The 22,315-nt window shown below is 39.3% G+C and overlaps 1 protein-coding gene and 1 long non-coding RNA gene across 2 annotated transcripts; one reads left to right on the top strand and one right to left on the bottom strand.

Annotated features, from left to right (window-relative positions):
• The first annotated feature begins 866 nt into the window (after positions 1 to 866).
• Positions 867 to 5,555, top strand: LOC133649713 (protein CWC15 homolog). The gene is made up of 7 exons (XM_062046367.1): positions 867 to 1,016; positions 3,984 to 4,125; positions 4,431 to 4,543; positions 4,639 to 4,742; positions 4,822 to 4,932; positions 5,010 to 5,167; positions 5,245 to 5,555. Exons 2-7 carry the CDS (start codon positions 3,995 to 3,997, stop codon positions 5,372 to 5,374), a joined length of 747 nt encoding a protein of 248 aa, XP_061902351.1. The 5' UTR covers positions 867 to 1,016; positions 3,984 to 3,994; the 3' UTR covers positions 5,375 to 5,555.
• Positions 5,556 to 15,724: 10,169 nt separating this feature from the next.
• LOC133649712 (uncharacterized) lies at positions 15,725 to 17,607 on the bottom strand. Its single transcript, XR_009826123.1, has 3 exons — positions 17,557 to 17,607; positions 16,201 to 16,259; positions 15,725 to 16,019 (listed from the first exon to the last, which is right to left on the bottom strand). It is a non-coding gene; the product is annotated as an uncharacterized LOC133649712 (long non-coding RNA).
• Positions 17,608 to 22,315: the final 4,708 nt, after the last annotated feature.

Below are 22,315 nucleotides of genomic sequence, written 5' to 3'. Positions count from 1 at the left end.
TTAGGGCAGGGGTGTCAAACTGGTTTTCATTGAGGGCCACACTGCAATTATAGCTGCCCCCCGAGGGCCACATATTACAGTTAATATATTTAATAAAGGATCTCCTCATGATATTATTACACAGTCCTGCATTTGATTATTTTTACTTTTTAAGTAAGAATTGATGGGTAACGTTCTTGCTTTAGAAATCATACTGTTTGGAATATATGTTGATATAGAGTTGTCCAAACATTTTCATCAAGGGCCGCATACGAAAACGTCATACTTTGCGGTGGCCATTTTGATATATTGTTATTTTGTGAAAAGAAATGCTAAAAACAGACATTACTTATATATTTAAAGACAAAACTTACTGTCAGCTTTGTGTTATGGGTGACAAAGTGTACTATCATTAATTACTACAGGATTTATAAAAACAACAGAAAAAATATAAATAAGAAAAAAACTATGTAACATTTTGTTGTTACTGTTAACTAATAATAATAAATGTTTTCATGCATAACACCAAGCTGACCCTACATTTTGTATGTAAATAAATAAGTCTGTTTTTTATCTTTTTTTTTTTTTTTTACAAAATAAAACAATTTCCAAATAGCCCCCACATACTTTGACTTTTCAGTATGCGACCCTTGGTGGAAAAAGTTTGGACACCCCTGAGTTTCACGAACCTTCTGTTACTATGAAGAACTGACACAAATAGAAACTCCAAAAAACGGCTGATATTGGTTTTATACGAAATAACATGATTCATCTATACGTGGGACTTTCTGCCTCCTACCTTTTCGACTGCCACACTACACACTTATATAAATGTATTTATTTATTAAGGTTAACTTGGAGCAAACATCCTCCTCGGTGATTTGTATTCTAATTATCAGAAAGTCATACAAGACAGTTGAAGAAAAGCTACATAATTTGCTTAGAATTACAGTGTCCATGCGCCTTCTTTTCCGTGGAAAGGAAGTGACGTTTACATTTACGGAAGTTCATCTTTTCTAAGGACCCAAAGCATCGTCGTAAGTGTTATCACCTTTAGGTTTATACGTTTACAGCTTTTTGGGGTTAGTTTTATTCAGCCATTTTTAATTATTAAGTTGTATTAGTTATTGTGCTAGGATGTAGATGGGAACATGTATATTATTTATTCCGGTGCAGCATTGTTCAACCCGGTGTGTCTTGTTAGCTCGTTAGCAGCACAAGCTAGTGAATGTTTCACGTTTACCAGAAATGCTATAAACAATTTAGCTCATCAAAAATTGTTATTAATGTAAGAATGTGTTATGTACCTTGTTGTCAACGGATGTATATACATGCCGTGGACTGCTTCACACTCTTAACTCCTGGTGTCGTGTTCATTTTTATACTTCGTCATTATAGACTTGGACTTAGACAAACTTTAATGATCCACAAGGGAAATTGTTCCACACAGTAGCTCAGTTAAAAAAAGGATAATGCAGGTATAAAGTAGACTAAAAATTTACTGTAGTAGCAATATAAAATATAACATATGTAATATTTACATATTGTATATACAGTATACGATATAAACTGATATAGTATATTATATTTGTATATGATATATACAATATATAACAATTACCATGTACAATATTACAGTATATGTAACAGCTGCAGCATAAAATAGGCAGTAGATCCAGCAGAAAATATACATTATAAACAAAGAGAGGTCGCTAACATAGAATATATAGGGGTGTAACGATTCGTTTTGACGATTTGATTCAGAATTTTTGGTTGCCAATGTGATTCGTGAACGATATTATTTTTTAGAACGATTCCAAACGATAGTGGGTTGAAATCGAATTAACTGTTTCGCAAAAAATCAACCATTGTGACTAAAATAAACACTAGACACTACAAGTGAAGTTTTTATACTCCTGTTGTTTCTTGTAACTAAGATAATTAGATTTAAGTTAATTATGGATAGAAACAAGCAAGTAAACAATAATTGATGGTAAATGCACTCTCATCTTATTTGAATAAAGTTCAACCAACACTTTGCGTTGAATTAACAAGAGGAAAACGTTTTGCTCTCATTTTCAGCATTTAAGAAATGTTCAATAGAAGTACAGTAACCAACATTTTAACAGTAGCTTTACCTGCTACTTTTGCTGTTGTTTTTCCAACATAAGAGTTATACAATAGTAATATCAAATATAAAGTGCAACCAATATCTCTTCAGATTGAATTTAGCAGTAGATTACATGAGAAATTAAGTGCAACCAAATATTTCCAGTTTATGAGCAGTGGTTTTGAATTATCCATTTCCGCTGGCGACCCCATCTTGACATAGCTCGCCCAAAGCTGCCGGAAAAATCACATTGAGGCCACATTGCGTTTAGACTGAAGTCACATTTGAAAAGATCAGATTCCAATCGGATTCAGTACTACTTCCTGATGTGGCGTGAATCTGATGCTGACAAATTTGATTTGAAGCACTTTGGAGCATTTAGACTGGTAAACAAATCAGGGGCCGTACTTATCAAGCTTCTTAGAATTACTCCTAAGAAGTCTGCTAAGAGTTGACTTAAGAGTAAATACATTCTTCGCTGAAAGCTGCACTTAAAAGTTAGTTATCAAGCGTCTTACTCACACTTTCAGCGAAGTGTAGGACTGAATCTTAAGTGTCACACTCAGAGCTGAATTACGACATTACTATGTGCCGTAAACGGAATTTTAGGTGACGTCATTTCTGTGTCCATAGAAATGACCAATCACGGAAGGGAATCCGTTGTCTAAGAATAAAGAAATATCTTGGAAATATTTAAGTGGACAATGGGAGTGTATATTTTGACAATAAACTACAAAATAATACAAAACAAACTGGTCCCCGCCGGCACTCACGCTACCGCTCCCTCTCTTCTATCGCCCACACACTCACTGACGTCACTCACCTCACGGCCACACACATACGCTACTGTCATAACATTTTCTTTCCAATTCATTAATTAGGCAACTAATTTGAAACTGGTGTGGGTGGCTCTATATATACTAGCCCACTGCAGACACATGCAGAAATCAACAAGGAATCGAAAAGTATTAAATCTGTGACAAAAATAATATCCGCTCTGTCTAAACGATACCGTTTGATCAGCTGCTCGTCATCAAAAAAAAAAAAACATTGTTCCGTTCCCTGAACGTTCGCGGACGTCTCTCTCGCCTCAGTGCCATCCCCTGCTGGCAACTCCTAACCACTTAAGACACCTCTGAAGGTCTCTTAAATATCGTGGAGAGTAGGAGTGATTCTTATACTTAAGAACGTTGATAAAAAGCTTGTATTCTTAAGTTTGAGAGTAGGACTAAATTTCGCAAATTCTCAGGACTTAAGTATAAAATGGCACTCTAAGAAGCTTGATAAGTACGGCCCCTGATCTATATCACTTGAGGGCAAAAAAATCAGATTTGGTGTGAAGTGTAAACGGGGCCATAAATAACTTTTTTAATTAAACTTGCTCCGCTGTCGTCTCTGTTTTGTCCGTCGCATCCTTTGTGGTTTAAAGTTAGGTTGTGGCTTTATATCAATGTGTTGTCGTTTTTTTTTTGTTGTGGCTTTTACAAGCGTGCTGTAGATAAATGTTTTTGTGTTGTAAATAATGATATTGTCTTGTGGCGTTTGGTATGACCTTTCTAAACCACTTAAAGTGTCCCTCATTTTTGTTTTGATGACGCCACAGACGGGCAGACAGACTTAATGTAACATACTTTTCATTTAAACTGTTATCCTTCATAGGAAGTCTGCCGTTCTTATATCCAATGTTTTCTTTGTTCTAGCGTCAATTAAATCGATGCATTGCCTTTTAAATTGATGTAGGATCAATGCCTATCTTCTGGGAGGCCAACTGGCCGAGGACAGCTCAATGTACTTGAAATTTAGGAATATAAATTGATATATCCATCAATTGTACAACCCTGTTAGTATATTTACTTGTGATATTATATTGTGTTATTATTTATGTGCATTTAAGAGTCATCCACGATGACTACAGCTGCAAGGCCGACGTTTGAACCGGCCAGAGGAGGAAGGGGAAAGGGGGAAGGCGATTTGAGTGCACTGTCCAAACAGTATTCAAGTCGAGATCTTCCAGGTCATACAAAGATCAAGTACAGGTCAGTAGCTGAAATTACCAAAAGCTGGATTTTTTACTTTTATGTGATATAAAACGCACACGTTTGCACTACCGTTTTATTTACTGTGACTTAGTATTTTTGTATTGATTTCATATTTCTATTGTTGTATTTACTTGTGTGCTTTGCCTTAATGTGGAGTTGCTAAACTGATTTTCACAGTAATTGTTGGTGACAATGTGACTGTGACAATAAAGGATTCAAATTCAATCCAATTCAATAATGTATACATACTTAAATGTGGTATTTCCAGCAAATATTCTGACATGTTTTTTTCCCCGTCTCAGGCAGCCTACCCAAGATGCTCCTGAGGAGGTGCGTGCCCGTGACTTCCGCAGGGAGCTGGAAGAGAGGGAGCGTGTAGCTGTACGAGAGAAGACCAGAGAGAGGGGACCTAGAGGTTGTCTTTGAGAAGAGCTCTGTTCAAAATAACAGGATGTTTTCGTTGGAATTGTGTTAATGGCTCCACATTTACATTTATTCTCTATTAACCAGAGCACACCACATCATCTTCGTCCTCCTCGTCGTCCTCCTCTAAGAGACCTCGACTGGATCAGATCCCAGCAGCCAATCTTGATGCAGATGATCCTCTTACCGAAGTACGTACTTGTCCTGCAAGACCGACCGACATTGTATTCTCAAAAAATCGCCTCACTAAAAATGTCTGTTTATAAATAGGATGACGAGGACGACAACTCTGATGAAGATAGCGATGATGATGACACTGCAGCTCTTCTGGCAGAGCTGGAGAAGATTAAAAAGGAGCGGGCTGAAGAGCAAGAACGCCGCGTAAATATATTTTTAGACCAAAAAAACTACTACTGCTATTTCATTTCTCGCAACTATATTTATTGTATCCATCTCAGGAGCGGGAGCAAAAGGCTGAGGAGGAGAGGATCCGCATGGAGAATATATTGAGTGGTAATCCATTGATTAATTTAGCAGGGCAGCAGCAACAGCAACAGCAGCAGCAGCAGCAACAACAATTGGCTCAGACTCCAACTCCATTCAAAGTCAAAAGGAGGTAATGAACATCAGACTAACAATCACAATGATTTTAGTGTTTGTCTCCATCGACTCATTGCTTCATCATCTCTATAGGTGGGATGATGACGTTGTGTTCAAGAACTGCGCTAAAGGCATGGACAAAGCAAGGAAGGAGAAACGCTTCATCAATGACACCCTTCGCTCAGAGTTCCACAAGAAGTTTATGGAAAAGTATGTTAAATGAAAAACTGTTGTGTATTCTTTCAATTTCTTCTTTTCTTTAAAGTTCAGTTTACCCGTCGCCGTCTGTCCCAATAAAAATGTGTCATTAAAATACATTCTGTATTCAAATACATCCTTATTTGTTAACACAAGTTGTACATAAATGTGAGAGGCATTCCTTGAATAAAACATATAAATACATAAGAAACAAAAACCTTTGTATGGCCTGTTTTTGTTTGTTTGGGTTTTTTAGGCTTTGTTCTGAAAATGTATAGTAATACTACCGAATCTGTGCCTTTCAAATCTCTCAAAATACCCTTTAATTTGTCTTAGTCTAAATCTTATAATACATATACTTAACTACAGTAATCAAAATGTGTATTGGCCCATCTTTGGCCATTTTGATTCATTTTTGTACAAGGCTCCTAAGTGGAAAATGACTCCTTTGAGTAACAAGAGTAAGTGTTTGCATAAAATATAGCCACATCCAAATATGTTGACATAACAGTTGTACACGTTTTTTTTAATAACTTCAAAAAATTATTTACGTAACAGCTCTGTGGTGAGATTTTAAACCCCAAGTCATAGTTGAGATATTCAAAATAGAGAAAGAAAATTAACTTACTTTTGGCCTGCAGAGGATATGAATGAAGTAACTTCCCGCAGACCATGTGACTTGTAGAATATTTAGAATAGTAATTAAACTTCAAGTGCAGTTGTGAAAAGGGGTAACAAATATAGAAACTACAAAACATTTCTGAACGATTTAAATGATTTTTTGCAGTGGTGTGCCGTCAGGGCCAGCAAGACCTTCACTGCTGGCCTAACGTAACCAAAAATCATGATCCTAATTAAAGATACAATTATTTTTTAATTTACTTTCCCTAAATATCTCAAATGATTTATATTATCTTTATGTTATATTATGCTCCTTCCAATGCTGTTGTTTTTAGGTTAGAGTTTTTAGCCAGTCAGAATTCAGCTGGCTTATGTTGCCTTGCTGTACCAAATCTGCCAGGCGCTGTCACGCCAAATTTCTTCCCTCTACAAAAACCTTCCCTCCCCCATTTACTTCCGGGGCTGCGTCCAATAACATCACAAAGTTGCCGGGGGTCCTTAACCTGCACGCGACTGTCCTGTTTCGCACCTGTACAAAAAAAAACCAATAATCGATTTCTTCAGATTCCAGCAGCTGTCAAAGACGAAGTATCCTTCCAGCGACGGGCAGTCAAAGCCGAAGTGCTATCGATCGCTGTCAATGACGTAAGAGGAAACATGACCACGGAAGTAAATGGGGGAGGGAAGGTTTTTGTAGGGGGAAGAAATTTGGCGTGACACAGCCTTCTAAATGGCCTCACGTTGAACGTGACATTTACGCGTCCTGTGATTGGATACTCATCGGGACCGTTAGCGGATGAATTTGAGAGACAGTTGTGATAGCCAATCAGATCACAAGTTGTTGACAGTAGATTTTCTGGTACAACTAAAAGTTGTAAACGCTTGTTGTTAATGTGTGTCAAGGGACAAGCGGTAGAAAATGGATGGATGGATGCTTGTCATTTAATGAACATTGTTACATGTGTATTTGTCGCCATCATGTGGTCAGGGCAGTTAATATATCTTTGAGAAGTGTGTACTTTGAATCAAACTTTGTTGACCGGAAGTTGCGTAAGCCAAACGGATACATTTACGGTATACCGGTATGTTTTACTTGCTGATGCATTTTAATAGATTTTTAAATGCGCCAGAAAATAAACCGTTTTGTATAAATGTGTTCCTGTATAGTATTCTCCAGCAATGGTCATGTGGTGACATCAATTATGGTATTTTGAGAGGTAATCATTGAAGTCGGACATCATTGAAGGCCTAGACCAGGGGTCGGGAACCTTTTTGGCCGAGAGAGCCATGAAAGCCAAATATTTTAAAATGTATTTCCGTGAGAGCCATATAATATTTTTTAACACTGAATACAACTAAATGCATGCATTTTTAAGTAAGACCAACATTTTTAGAGTATAAGTCTCAGAATAACATTGTTATTCTGAAGCTAACCATCCATCCATCCATTTTCTACCGCTTGTCACGTTCAATAATAAGTAAAATACTTCTTACCATTAATGCAACTTCTTGAACAGGTGGGGTAGAAAACGGATGGATGGATTAAAATGCATGAGAATGTTTTATATTTTGAACGTTATTTTTAACTCTGTGATTACCAGTGGATTTATTCATTACTTATCGTGTTAAGCAATGTCAGCTAAGATTTATCTGAGAGCCAGATGCAGTCATCAAAAGAGCCACATCTGGCTTGAGAGCCATAGGTTCCCTACCCCAGGCCTAGGTGATTGATTGATTGATTGATTGAGACTTGTATTAGTAGGTTGTACAGTGAAGTACATATTCCGTACAATTGACCACTAAATGGCAGAGGTGGGACCAGGACCAAGTCATTGCTTTGCAAGTCACAAGTAAGTCTCAAGTCTTTGCCCTCAAGTCTCGAGTCAAGTCCCGAGTCAAGACAGGCAAGTCCCGAGTCAAGTCCAAAGTCAAGACTGGAAAGTCTCAAGTCAAGTCACAAGTCATGCATTTTGAGTTTCGAGTCCTTTCAAGTCCTTTTAACCACAGACTAATATTATTACACAGATTGGGTATGCTTTTAAAACGTTGTATTTATTTATTAAAACAAGTGCATTTGAAATAGCAGGGAAAAAAAATAGTACTGACATTGCAATTCATAATAGCACTATTAACCAGTCATTTTAATAGTGTAAACAAATTCAAACATTTAACTCATTCCTTTACAGAATAAACACATTTGCAAAAACAAGTGCAACTGTACTTATTTGTACAAAAGTGTTAACATTGTATCTCCATGGCATATTGCATTGTAACTAGTTCCACAGCAGTTTCTATTCTGTTCTTACCTTATCTCATTGATCTCATCTCATACTGTATGTGTGTTGATGTGTGCGTACACATGAAAAACATAACAAATACATGAACATAACAATGAACAGAGTTGTACTTTTTACATGTCAGGGCCCTATGCAATATGTACACATATTCTTAATATAGTATACATTTTAACTGACCTTTATTTGACTATGTTTGTCTTTTTGTAGGTGGCTAAAATACGCGGTGCTGCTGACCGCCGTCTAACGTTACGTTATTGTGTGTGATACATTGACTAACGTAACGTTAGGTATAGGTACCTCATGCAACCCTGCTTAAAAAAAATCCCTTGACAAAAAGTATGAATAAGGTAGCGAACTGCAGTGGACGCAACAGATTGCCTTGTTTGCAATGACGTTATAACCACAGACATCTTATAAGTAGACGCAGCATTGGTTGCTGTGACGCGAGCAATTTGCATCTTGAAGTGGTGATGAGGAGCCGGCGAGTAGCCTAAACTGACAGTTGACAGGTAGAAAACAAAGATGCCGGGCTGGTGTTCAGCGTTTTCCTGCTCAAATGAGCGGACTGTTGAAAATAGGAATCGGGGGATTACTTTTCACAAGTAAGATTTAACATTAATGTACTATTGGTTGTATTTTATGAAAATAACATTACCACAGAGTTGAGAAGGAGCAAAGATCTTCAATATTTGTATGTGAAAATCACAAAGAAATCTTCTGGGGGAGGATGACGACCCTACAGGGGTTTGGTTTACAAACTTTCAGCCCCACCTAAAACAAAATTCACCAGCCGCCACGGATTATGATGCATTCTCATTTTAGGCAAAATATAAGACAATACTTTCTTAACAGTATAATTGTAACCAGGAATAAGTCTTCAAGTAACAATATTCAAATACTAACATTGTTGGGTAAGACAGCATTTGGTTTTATTCTGAATCCAGTGAAACAGATTGGTGGTTTTAGCTGATATAAAGACTTTCAGGTGTTTATATATGTTTAAGTATTTGGCAGACGCTTTTATCCAAAGCGACATACATAAAAAATATATATATAACAATGACTGTAAACATGATCATTTAAGGGAAGAATGTAATAGAAAATATCAATACAAAGTGTCAAGACAGAATAAACTCTGCTGCTGCAGCAACAGAGATACAGTCTATAAGATTTATAGATATCTAATGTATTCATACATTGTTTATGTAGGATATACACATGTATATATAACCTCATCATATTGTTTCTTCAATTTAAAAATAGCTGACCGTTTTTTCCCCCCTTCTCCGGGGATTATATTCCCAGTTTTGATCTCGGACGTCTGGTCACTTATAGCGTATAAGAATAGTATATTACTGTTAAGCAAACTATGAATAATAAAAAACGCCAAAACATGTGTCCTTTATCATAGCTACACGTATGACAACAAAGCGCGTGAAAATCAGTGGTATTCAGTGAGGTAAAATGAATTAAATGCGCTGACAGTTCATTGCTCCTGCCAAATGAATTGCACTAGTGGAGCGGATCACCACTCCAAGATGGCGGCCCCGCGTCTCGTCTGCGCCTGTAGGCAGTAGCGCTCCATGCTGCGTACCCTTAGAACATGTCTATGGTTATAACGTTAGCAGTGAGTTTACAGCCTCACTGATTTAACTACACAGCAAATAAAAGTCACGTTACTTAGCCAATAAACGTTAGCTTACATTCAAAACTTACCCTTCCTTGTGCATCTTCAAATGTCGAACGAAGTTGGAAGTTGTTACGTCTCCGTCTATAATATTCGAACTGCATGATTTGCATAGGGCTAGTCGTTTTTTGTTGACTGAGTCGTAGTTTTAATACCCGAACGAAATTAACTTTGGCATAATTGTTTCTCACTGCCGCATTGTTTGACAATTCTTCTTCATTGGTTGTCCTGCAATTTGATTGGATGAGAGCTGTGTGATGAAAACAGCGTAGATCTAATTTGATTGGCTGTTGGACTGAGAGCACACCAGCTGACAGGAACAACATGCTGATAGACACAGACGAAGAAAAGGAAAAATACGGAGCGGCGCGCTCCCTTATCACTTTTTAATCTTTGGGTTTTGGGGAAAGTAGCAAGTCATGTCAAGTCAAAAGGCTCAAGTCCAAGTGAAGTCACAAGTCATTGATGTTAAAGTCTAAGTCGAGTTGCAAGTCTCTTTACAATTTGTCAAGTCGAGTCCAAAGTCATCAAATTCATGACTCGAGTCGGACTCGAGTCCAAGTCATGTGACTCGAGTCCACACCTCTGCTAAATGGTAACACCCAAATAAGTTTTTCAACTTGTTTAAGTCGGGGTCCACTTAAATTGATTCATGATACAGATATATACTATCAGATATATACTATCATCATAATACAGTCATCACACAAGATAATTATCAGGGTATATACATTGAATTATTTACATTATTTACAATCCGGGGTGTGGGGGGGGGGGGGGGGTTAGGTTTGGTTGTTATCATCAGTCATCAACAATTGAGAACAGAGAAATGGATATTGAAACAGTGTAGTAGGTCTGACTTGGTAGGATATGTACAGCAAGTAGTGGACAGAGAGAGAGAGAGAGAGAGAGAGAGAGAGAGAGAGAGAGAGAGAGAGAGAGAGAGAGAGAGAGAGAGAGAGAGAGAGAGAGAGAGAGAGAGAGAGAGAGAGAGAGAGAGAGAGAGAGAGAGAGAGAGAGAGAGAGAGAGAGAGAGAGAGAGAGAGAGAAATTGACAACTGATGCTGACAGGGATGTGAGCACCCTTTGACAATAAAGGAGGAAAATTGAGGGGGAAAAAAGGGGAACATTTCTATCAGCAAGAAGTGCTGCCACGCAAACCCCTCCCCAAAATGTTGAAAATCAAGACAACAGATTCCTGCAATTGGGTGCATTTCTACACTATTTTTTACTTTTAGATTTATTATCTACCAACCTATTTTGGCTGTCTTTTTAGCATGTCACATGTAATGCACCGCATATTTTTTGGTTTCATTACTAGATAATTTTATTGATTGATTGATTGAGACTTTTATTAGTAGGTTGCACAGTGAAGTACATATTCCGTACAATTGACCACTAAATGGTAACACCCGAATAAGTTTTTCAACTTGTTTAAGTCGGGGTCAGATATATACTATCATCGTAATACAGTCATCACACAAGATAATCACATTGAATTATTTACATTATTTACAATCAGGGGTGTGGAGGGAGAGGAGGGGTAGGATATGGACAGCAAGGGACATAGAGAGAGAGAGAGAGAGAGAGAGAGAGAGAGAGAGAGAGAGAGAGAGAGAGAGAGAGAGAGAGAGAGAGAGAGAGAGAGAGAGAGAGAGAGAGAGAGAGAGAGAGAGAGAGAGAGAAAGAGAGAGAGATCAGAAGGCATAAGAAAAAGTATCTACATTTGATTATTTACATTTGATTATTAACAATCCGGAGAGGGTGTTAGTTTAGGGTTGAAGTTGCCTGGAGGTGGGAAACGCACGGCCCGCCACTGTTTTATAGTCATGTCAAATTTTAAGAAGCAATCACAGACAACAAATGCTACTTTCCAGTGTAAATTTATCATTAAAATTGTATTAAATATGTTATCAGAAAAAAAATATTTTAAAGTTAATTGTATCGTGCGAATATACAGACATACAATTCTAAGCGACTCAAATGGGTGAGGGCCGACATCCGGGCAACTGAGCTACATACGGGTTCTTCGAGCCATAGCAACGAGACTGGCGTTGAAAACAAACCGTTGCCATTACTCTTTAACCTGTCGACCTACGCTGGTTAAACCCGTCATTCTGCCTCCAAAATGCCGAAAAACTGTGTTGTTTTTGGTTGTGCTAACCACAACTGGGAAAACAAAGGTTGTATTTTGTTCTGCCAACGCGTGATAAAAGCCCACAGAGACGAGACAAATGGCTCGCAGACGAAGTCGGGGCCGGTGGCAACAAGAGCCGCCTCACGCTGTCTATGTCGGTGGCGGTCGAGTTCCGCGACTACTTGGGGGACTTCATCGAACACTACGCCCAGTTGGGTCCCAGCAACCCGGGCATGGTGCAGGATGAGCCGCGGCGGGCCCTGAAAAGCGAGTTCCTAGTGCGGGAGAATCGGAAGTACTACATGGACCTTAAAGAGAACCAGCGGGGACGGTTCTTGAGGATCAGGTGTTGTGCCTGAAAACGCACCCCTGCCATAGAATGCACCCCCTGACGCGGGAGCGCGCTTACGTCACTCACTTACGTCACTCGTCTCGGAAAGTATATCTAAACTCGGCTGTAATCACCGAAGTGGCTGAAATCGCCTCTTTTAAATCGCCTCTCGGCTGTAATCACCGAAGTGGCTGAAATCGCCTCTTTTAAATCGCCTCTTTCGGCATAAAAAAAGTACATAAAGTGAAATAATCCAAGTTTTTTTTACTTTTGGATGGATTAAAAATTGTGAGCCTTTAATGATTTCGCCGTCATTCAAGTGGCTGAAATCGCCTCTTTCGGCATAAAAAAGTACATAGAGTGAAATAATCCACGTATTCTTTACTTGTGGATGGATTAAAAATTGTGAGCCTTTAATGATTTCGCCGTCATTAGATCAAAAGTACATAAAGTGAAATAATCCAAGTTTTCTTTACTTTTGGATGGATTAAAAATTGTGAGCCTTTAATGATTTCACCGTCATTCAAGTGGCTGAAATCGCCTCTTTCGGCATAAAAAAGTACATAAAGTGAAATAATCCACGTATTCTTTACTTGTGGATGGATTAAAAATTGTGAGCCTTTAATGATTTCGCCGTCATTCAAGTGGCTGAAATCGCCTCTTTCGGCATAAAAAAGTACATAAAGTGAAATAATCCACGTATTCTTTACTTGTGGATGGATTACAAATTGTGAGCCTTTAATGATTTCGCCGTCATTAGATCAAAAGTACATAAAGTGAAATAATCCAAGTTTTCTTTACTTTTGGATGGATTAAAAATTGTGAGCCTTTAATGATTTCGCCGTCATTCAAGTGGCTGAAATCGCCTCTTTCGGCATAAAAAGGTACAAAGTGAAATAATCCACGTATTCTTTACTTGTGGATGGATTAAAAATTGTGAGCCTTTAATGATTTCGCCGTCATTAGATCAAAAGTACATAAAGTGAAATAATCCAAGTTTTCTTTACTTTTGGATGGATTAAAAATTGTGAGCCTTTAATGATTTCGCCGTCATTCAAGTGGCTGAAATCGCCTCTTTCGGCATAAAAAAGTACATAAAGTGAAATAATCCACGTATTCTTTACTTGTGGATGGATTAAAAATTGTGAGCCTTTAATGATTTCGCCGTCATTAGATCAAAAGTACATAAAGTGAAATAATCCAAGTTTTCTTTACTTTTGGATGGATTAAAAATTGTGAGCCTTTAATGATTTCGCCGTCATTCAAGTGGCTGAAATCGCCTCTTTCAGCATAAAAAAGTACATAAAGTGAAATAATCCACGTATTCTTTACTTGTGGATGGATTAAAAATTGTGAGCCTTTAATGATTTCGCCGTCATTAGATCAGATAAGGCGAAAACAATAACCAATTAATATTGGAATATTTGCTGTCCCGAAAATGTAGTATTAATTGTCTACCTTGACAGCTTACTGTAAAGAATATATACACCAAAGTAAACCTCACTATGTACTTTTTTAGAGACATCAAGGAGAACGAATGTTTGCTGCTTCATTCGACGTGTTGTCGTGATCCAATACTCGTATTTTAAAAAATATGACATTTTCTTTAAATTTAAGAAGCTCATGGGTGGATGGATGAATAAATAAATGAATGCAACTGATATCTACGATTGATTTGGTTTTAAGAAGTTTCAAATTGAACATTCACAAATAACGTTAAGTACCCGAAGTACCAGAGGTGGAGTTATGATGGGGGTGCATTTTCCACAGCTGCCGTAAAATGCACCCCCTATCTATCTCTGGCTAGGAAGGTCATAGAGACTTGGCACTCACCCTGGTGACTCATCATAGCCCCCTCAGTGTACAGTGAAAACCATGTAAAAATTGGACCACCAGAAGTGGAGTTAGGGTGGGGGTGCATTTTCAGGCAGGACGTTCAGGCCTGCTGCCTGAGAATGCACCCCCTATCTATCTCTGGCTAGGAAGGTCATAGAGACTTGGCACTCACCCTGGTGACTCATCATAGCCCCCTCAGTGCACAGTGAAAATCATGTGAAAATTGGACCACCAGAAGTGGAGTTAGGGTGGGGTGCATTTTCAGGCAGGACGTTCAGGCCTGCTGCCTGAGAATGCACCCCCTATCTATCTCTGGCTAGGAAGGTCATAGAGACTTGGCACTCACACTGGTGACTCATCATAGCCCCCTCAGTGTACAGTGAAAACCATGTGAAAATTGGACCACCAGAAGTGGAGTTAGGGTGGGGGTGCATTTTCAGGCAGGACGTTCAGGCCTGCTGCCTGAGAATGCACCCCCTATCTATCTCTGGTTAGGAAGGTCATAGAGACTTGGCACTCACCCTGGTGACTCATCATAGCCCCCTCAGTGCACAGTGAAAACCATGTGATGATCGGACTACCAGAAGTGGAGTTAGGGTGGGAGTGCATTTTCAGGCAGGACGTTCAGGCCTGCTGCCTGAGAATGCACCCCCTATCTATCTCTGGCTATGAAGGTCATAGAGACTTGGCACTCACCCTGGTGACTCATCATAGCCCCCTCAGTGTACAGTGAAAACCATGTGATGATCGGACTACCAGAAGTGGAGTTATGATGGGGGTGCATTTTCCACAGCTGCCGTAAAATGCACCCCCTATCTATCTATCTCTGGCTAGGAAGGTCATAGAGACTTGGCACTCACCCTGGTGACTCATCATAGCCCCCTCAGTGCACAGTGAAAACCATGTGAAAATTGGACTACCAGAAGTGGAGTTAGGGTGGGGGTGCATTTTCAGGCAGGACGTTCAGGCCTGCTGCCTGAGAATGCACCCCCTATCTATCTCTGGCTAGGAAGGTCATAGAGACTTGGCACTCACCCTGGTGACTCATCATAGCCCCCTCAGTGTACAGTGAAAACCATGTGAAAATTGGCCCACCAGAGGTGGAGTTATGGTGGGGGTGCATTTTCAGGCAGGACGTTCAGGCTGCTGCCTGAGAATGCACCCCCTATCTATCTCTGGCTAGGAAGGTCATAGAGACTTGGCACTCACCCTGGTGACTCATCATAGCCCCCTCAGTGTACAGTGAAAACCATGTGAAAATTGGACCACCAGAAGTGGAGTTAGGGTGGGGGTGCATTTTCAGGCAGGACGTTCAGGCCAGTTGCCTGAGAATGCACCCCCTATGTTTTTCTTGGTGTGTACAGTGTCCCCAGTCTTCAGGTCAGAGGAGAAGAAATATAATTTCTTATCAAACAAGGTATAATGCAATTTCTTTTAATGCAAACAAATAACAAAATCCACACATAGTTAAATAATTTATATATACAATATTCAAAGTCAAACGTCAAATAAAGTAAACCCAAAGACAATCAAAATAGAACACTTTTTTGTAATAAAATTTAACTTCTCAGAAGCAACTATACATCTACAAACAGAAATATTATTAGATATTGGGCAGAAGGTCATAACATAAATATAGTTTAATACTTCTAACCCCCCCATCCCTCATCATGAACATGCAGGGCACAGGTAATCCCCATCCACATCTGGCCTCAGGACACACTCGTGGTGAAACCACCTGTCACAGATGTCACAGCAGATCTAAGGTGAGAGAGGATGGAGGTGAGGAGGCAGATAAGTTGGGCCATTAAATGTACTGTATATAAATTCCGGATTTAAATAATTCATCATTATCACTGTTACAGCTCTATATACTACAATAATTATGTTATCTACGCCCTGCTATTTCACAGCCTGACTGTATTGCACAGTGAAAACATACCCATTGAGGGTTATCGCTCTCCTCCATCCCACAGCTGTGACAGACATTGCTGAGATCATCTGTTCCAAAAAAGAGTATGTATCAATATTAACTCTCAAATTTCTTCAAATATCTTGCTGAAATTAAAATAAACTCCAGTAATATGTAATTGTATTAGGCTGTCCTGATTATTTGATTTAATCTGTGCCATCAATATTTTTTATGGTTTAAAAATGTTAGTGGCAAACCTCATTTGAAATACGTCATCATTTACCGAGAAATATTTACATGTTAGAATCTGTTTTTAAATGTGTTAAAGTAAAGCAAGATGTTAAGCAGTCAACCAATTTTCAAATGCTTAAAATCAAGACTGTCTTGTATTACCTTGAGCCGGGGTCCCCAAACTACGGCCCGCGGGCCGGATCCGGCCCCCAAGCATCCAAAATCCGGCCCACAGGAAGTCCCAAGTTAAACAAAAAGTTTTTAGTTTTTATTTTTTTATTTTATTTTTTTAAAATCTTTCCTTTCTAATCCATTTCCTACCGCTTGTTACTCTTGATGTCTCCTAGCCGCTCAGGCAAATCATATTGTCTAAAAATGAATTTTCCCATCGATAACGTGACAATGTTAAATGTTGATGAACATCAATGTTAACATCAATGACAAAACAGATTATAAAGACAATGTATATATATATATATATATATATATATATATATATATATATATATATATATATATATATATATATATATATATATATATATATATATATATATATATATATATATATATAAAATATATATATATATATATACATATATATATATATATATATATATATATATATATATATATATATATATATATATATATATATACATATACTGTGTATATATATATATATATATATACAGTATATATACATATATATATACTATATATATATATATACAGTATATATATATATACTATATATATACAGTATATATACATATATATATATGTATATATATGTATGCTCCCGGCCTAATTTTTTTAACCCAATGTGGCCCCCGAGTCAAAAAGTTTGGGGACCCCTGACATAGAGGGTTAAAAGAAAGTGAGACAATAGGACCCAGAGGACCCCTTTCACACATGCACTATTAATGTTACTTAAATAATTCCAGAATATCCAGCATTTATAAATTGATACAATATAGTGTCTTGTACCAAGGTTATGGGCCATTTCAGGTTTGAACTAAGCATTTGGATACAGTGCTGTACATTCCTCTATAATGATTTACCCCCTCCCCTGTCATTTCAACTGAAGGGCATGTGTTTAAAACAGCTCAAACATGAAGTAATTAATATTGATCTGCTAAAAATAAAATTCACCTGTTTCTTGAAGGAGGACAGTGGCAATATCCAGTCTCAAATTGTTCACAGCCGTAAGATGCGTATCGATGTTAATTGGCTGCCCTTTCAATATTTTCTCTGCAAACTAAAAAAAACTTAGGTTAGCGTACAAGCATCTTATGATAAATACATAAACTAGCAAGATGCTAAGATCCATGTTTTTACTTTGAGCAACATATGAATATACCCAAGCTATTCTTGTTAACATCAAAATTTTGGGCTACTTAATGGTACATATCACAAACATGTAAGAAACCAGGTCATGGATTTCTCTTATGAAAAAAAGGAATGACCTTGAGGTTGTCCACATTGTTTCAGTAGTGTACAGTACACTTACTTTTAAGGCCAGGACACCACATGATGTGCCATCTTGCTGGCGTGCATGGGCCAGGGTGCTGCATGCCCACCTTGTCACATTGCAGTCTTTCTTTCGCATAAAGGCCCTTAATGATAGAAATATTATCTGTAAAAAACTATTGCACCATTGTCATTTAGCAGCTCTTAGAGCTGATTTTTCTCTGATGTTATAGTGCAAGTACTATGTATCAGACATCATCCTTTAATGGAAAAAAATACCTTGTTAACTCCAGGCATCTCTGAATGTTCCTTGTGAGAAGTTAATATGGCTTGTGTGATATTTAGATATACGCTGGCTGCGTGGTGACGTCAACACGCACTATGGTGGACAATGTTAGAACAGTTACGCCTGATGCATAAAGTACACCTACAAACATTACATCTTGCTTAAATGATATTGTTGCAATTCAACATACATTGATACACAATAAGGTAAAATCAACTATGATTAGTTTATTAAAATTTACTCTAGAGTTTAATCGAGAAAAGAAAACGTAAATTGTGAGAAGGTAATATGGCTTCCTATCAAAATCACTGACAAATAAAAACAAACGCAGTAATATTGGTATGGATTTTTATTTATTTTGTGTTACATAGAAATAACACTGCACTTCTTCTGAATTGGAACATCCAAAAGGAACCAAATTTGAAACCATAATTTTCTTTTCTTCTGGAAACATGTTAAGAGACCAATAAGTTGTGTGTTTTGGATTGACACAGCAGTGTGTGTGAGTGTGTGAGTGTGTGTGTGTGCGCGTGTGTGTAATATATATATATATATATATATATATATATATATATATATATATATATATATATATATATATATATATATATATATATATATATATATATATATATATATAATTCACCCCCCACTGCAAGGAAAGGGCTATGATGAGTCACCAGGGTGAGTGTCATGTCTCTATGACCTTCCTAACCAGAGATAGATAGGGGGTGCATTCTCAGGCAGCAGGCCTGAACGTCCTGCCTGAAAATGCACCCCCACCCTAACTCCACTTCTGGTGGTCCAATTTTCACATGGTATTCACTGTACACTGAGGGGGCTATGATGAGTCACCAGGGTGAGTGCCAAGTCTCTATGACCTTCATAGCCAGAGATAGATAGGGGGTGCATTCTCAGGCAGCAGGCCTGAATGTCCTGCCTGAAAATGCACCCCCACCCTAACTCCACTTCTGGTGGTCCAATTTTCACATGGTTTTCACTGTGCACTGAGGGGGCTATGATGAGTCACCAGGGTGAGTGCCAAGTCTCTATGACCTTCCTAGCCAGAGATAGATAGGGGGTGCATTTTACGGCAGCTGTGGAAAATGCACCCCCACCCTAACTCCACTTCTGGTAGTCCGATCATCACATGGTTTTCACTGTGCACTGAGGGGGCTATAATGAGTCACCAGTGTGAGTGCCAAGTCTCTATGACCTTCCTAGCCAGAGATAGATAGGGGGTGCATTCTCAGGCAGCAGGCCTGAACGTCCTGCCTGAAAATGCACCCCCCACCCTAACTCCACTTCTGGTGGTCCAATTTTCACATGGTTTTCACTGTGCACTGAGGGGGCTATGATGAGTCACCAGGGTGAGTGCCAAGTCTCTATGACCTTCCTAGCCAGAGATAGATAGGGGGTGCATTTTACGGCAGCTGTGGAAAATGCACCCCCATCATAACTCCACTTCTGGTAGTCCGATCATCACATGGTTTTCACTGTACACTGAGGGGGCTATGATGAGTCACCAGGGTGAGTGCCAAGTCTCTATGACCTTCCTAGCCAGAGATAGATAGGGGGTGCATTCTCAGGCAGCAGGCCTGAACGTCCTGCCTGAAAATGCACCCCCACCCTAACTCCACTTCTGGTGGTCCAATTTTCACATGGTTTTCACTGTACACTGAGGGGGCTATGATGAGTCACCAGGGTGAGTGCCAAGTCTCTATGACCTTCCTAGCCAGAGATAGATAGGGGGTGCATTTTCAGGCAGCAGGCCTGAACGTCCTGCCTGAAAATGCACCCCCACCCTAACTCCACTTCTGGTGGTCCAATTTTCACATGGTTTTCACTGTGCACTGAGGGGGCTATGATGAGTCACCAGGGTGAGTGCCAAGTCTCTATGACCTTCCTAGCCAGAGATGGATAGGGGGTGCATTTTACGGCAGCTGTGGAAAATGCACCCCCATCATAACTCCACTTCTGGTAGTCCGATCATCACATGGTTTTCACTGTACACTGAGGGGGCTATGATGAGTCACCAGGGTGAGTGCCAAGTCTCTATGACCTTCCTAGCCAGAGATAGATAGGGGGTGCATTCTCAGGCAGCAGGCCTGAACGTCCTGCCTGAAAATGCACCCCCACCCTAACTCCACTTCTGGTGGTCCAATTTTCACATGGTTTTCACTGTACACTGAGGGGGCTATGATGAGTCACCAGGGTGAGTGCCAAGTCTCTATGACCTTCCTAGCCAGAGATAGATAGGGGGTGCATTTTCAGGCAGCAGGCCTGAACGTCCTGCCTGAAAATGCACCCCCACCCTAACTCCACTTCTGGTGGTCCAATTTTCACATGGTTTTCACTGTACACTGAGGGGGCTATGATGAGTCACCAGGGTGAGTGCCAAGTCTCTATGACCTTCCTAGCCAGAGATAGATAGGGGGTGCATTTTACGGCAGCTGTGGAAAATGCACCCCCATCATAACTCCACCTCTGGTACTTCGGGTACTTAACGTTATTTGTGAATGTTCAATTTGAAACTGAAAAACCAAATCAATCGTAGATATCAGTTGCATTCATTTATTTATTCATCCACCCATGAGCTTCTTAAAGTTAAAGAAAATGTCATATTTTTTAAAATACAAGTATTGGATCACGACAACACGTCGAATGAAGTAGCAAACATTCGTTCTCCTTGATGTCTCTAAAAAAGTACATAGTGAGGTTTACTTTGGTGTATATATTCTTTACAGTAAGATGTCAAGGTAGACAATTAATACTACATTTTCGGGACAGCAAATATTCCAATATTGGTTATTGTTTTCGCCTTATCTGATCTAATGACGGCGAAATTATTAAAGGCTCACAATTTTTAATCCATCCACAAGTAAAGAATACGTGGATTATTTCACTTTATGTACTTTTTTATGCCGAAAGAGGCGATTTCAGCCACTTGAATGACGGCGAAATCATTAAAGGCTCACAATTTTTAATCCATCCACAAGTAAAGAATACGTGGATTATTTCACTTTATGTACTTTTTTATGCCGAAAGAGGCGATTTCAGCCACTTGAATGACGGCAAAATCATTAAAGGCTCACAATTTTTAATCCATCCAAAAGTAAAGAAAACTTGGATTATTTCACTTTATGTACTTTTTTATGCCGAAAGAGGCGATTTCAGCCACTTGAATGACGGCAAAATCATTAAAGGCTCACAATTTTTAATCCATCCAAAAGTAAAGAAAACTTGGATTATTTCACTTTATGTACTTTTTTATGCCGAAAGAGGCGATTTAAAAGAGACGATTTCAGCCACTTCGGTGATTACAGCCGAGTTTAGATATACTTTTCGAGACGAGTGATGTAAGCGCGCTCCCGCGTCAGGGGGTGCATTCTATGGCAGGGGTGCGTTTTCAGGCACAACACCTGCAGACCGTGAACAGGGGGCCCGGCTTGGGGTCAGACCATCGCGCTCCCGGCGCAGGGACTTATCGAGTTCCGCGACGCTTTGGCCAAACTTATTGACGATTACGGCGTGGACGAGGAGCCCGCGGAGCTGCCGGAGGGCTCGTCGATGACTGTGGACAACAAGCGCTTCTTCTTCGACGTGGGCTCCAACAAGTACGGCGTGTTCACACAAAGTTGTTGATAACTTCCGCGTCTCTTTCTTATAGCGCGCAGGCTAAACTAACTTGCAAACTAAGCTAAGCCTGAGAAGCTTTAAAGTTCACTGAGACGAGTCTGACGCAAATAATACATTTTCGTTTTTTCACACGATATGCGAATAAGTAAAAATGCGTAAATGAAGGATTTAACGCCGACTTCCAAGCCACAACGCTCGTTAAATGCTTTTTCTGTCAATGCTGTGTTCGCTGTGAGCTGGTTTGTTTTCAACGAATTCCCGGTTGCTAGGGGATTGGTAGGCGGAAGTGACGTAGGTCCGCCCTCACCCTATGGGTGAGGGCCGACATCCGGGCAACTGAGCTACATACGGGTTCTTCGAGCCATAGCAACCAGACTGGCGTTGACAACAAACCGTTGCCATTACTCTTTAACCTGTCGACCTACGCTGGTTAAACCCGTCATTCTGCCTCCAAAATGCCGAAAAACTGTGTTGTATTTTGGTTGTGCTAACCACACCGATTTGTAATGTGCAAAG

Source organism: Entelurus aequoreus, linkage group LG05, assembly GCF_033978785.1.
Source record: "Entelurus aequoreus isolate RoL-2023_Sb linkage group LG05, RoL_Eaeq_v1.1, whole genome shotgun sequence".
Taxonomy (NCBI): Eukaryota; Metazoa; Chordata; class Actinopteri; order Syngnathiformes; family Syngnathidae; genus Entelurus; species Entelurus aequoreus.
Note: the sequence above shows the minus strand (reverse complement) of the source record. Positions and strands in the feature narration are given on the sequence as shown.

Excerpts from the sequence above, each read along its gene's own strand:
- LOC133649713 (XM_062046367.1), top strand. The coding sequence starts at position 3,995 with ATGACTACAGCTGCAAGGCCGACGTTTGAACCGGCCAGAGGAGGAAGG. Across the intron at positions 4,126-4,430 it reads CATACAAAGATCAAGTACAG|GCAGCCTACCCAAGATGCTC; the intron begins GTCAGTAGCTGA and ends TCCCCGTCTCAG. Across the intron at positions 4,743-4,821 it reads CAGATGATCCTCTTACCGAA|GATGACGAGGACGACAACTC; the intron begins GTACGTACTTGT and ends GTTTATAAATAG.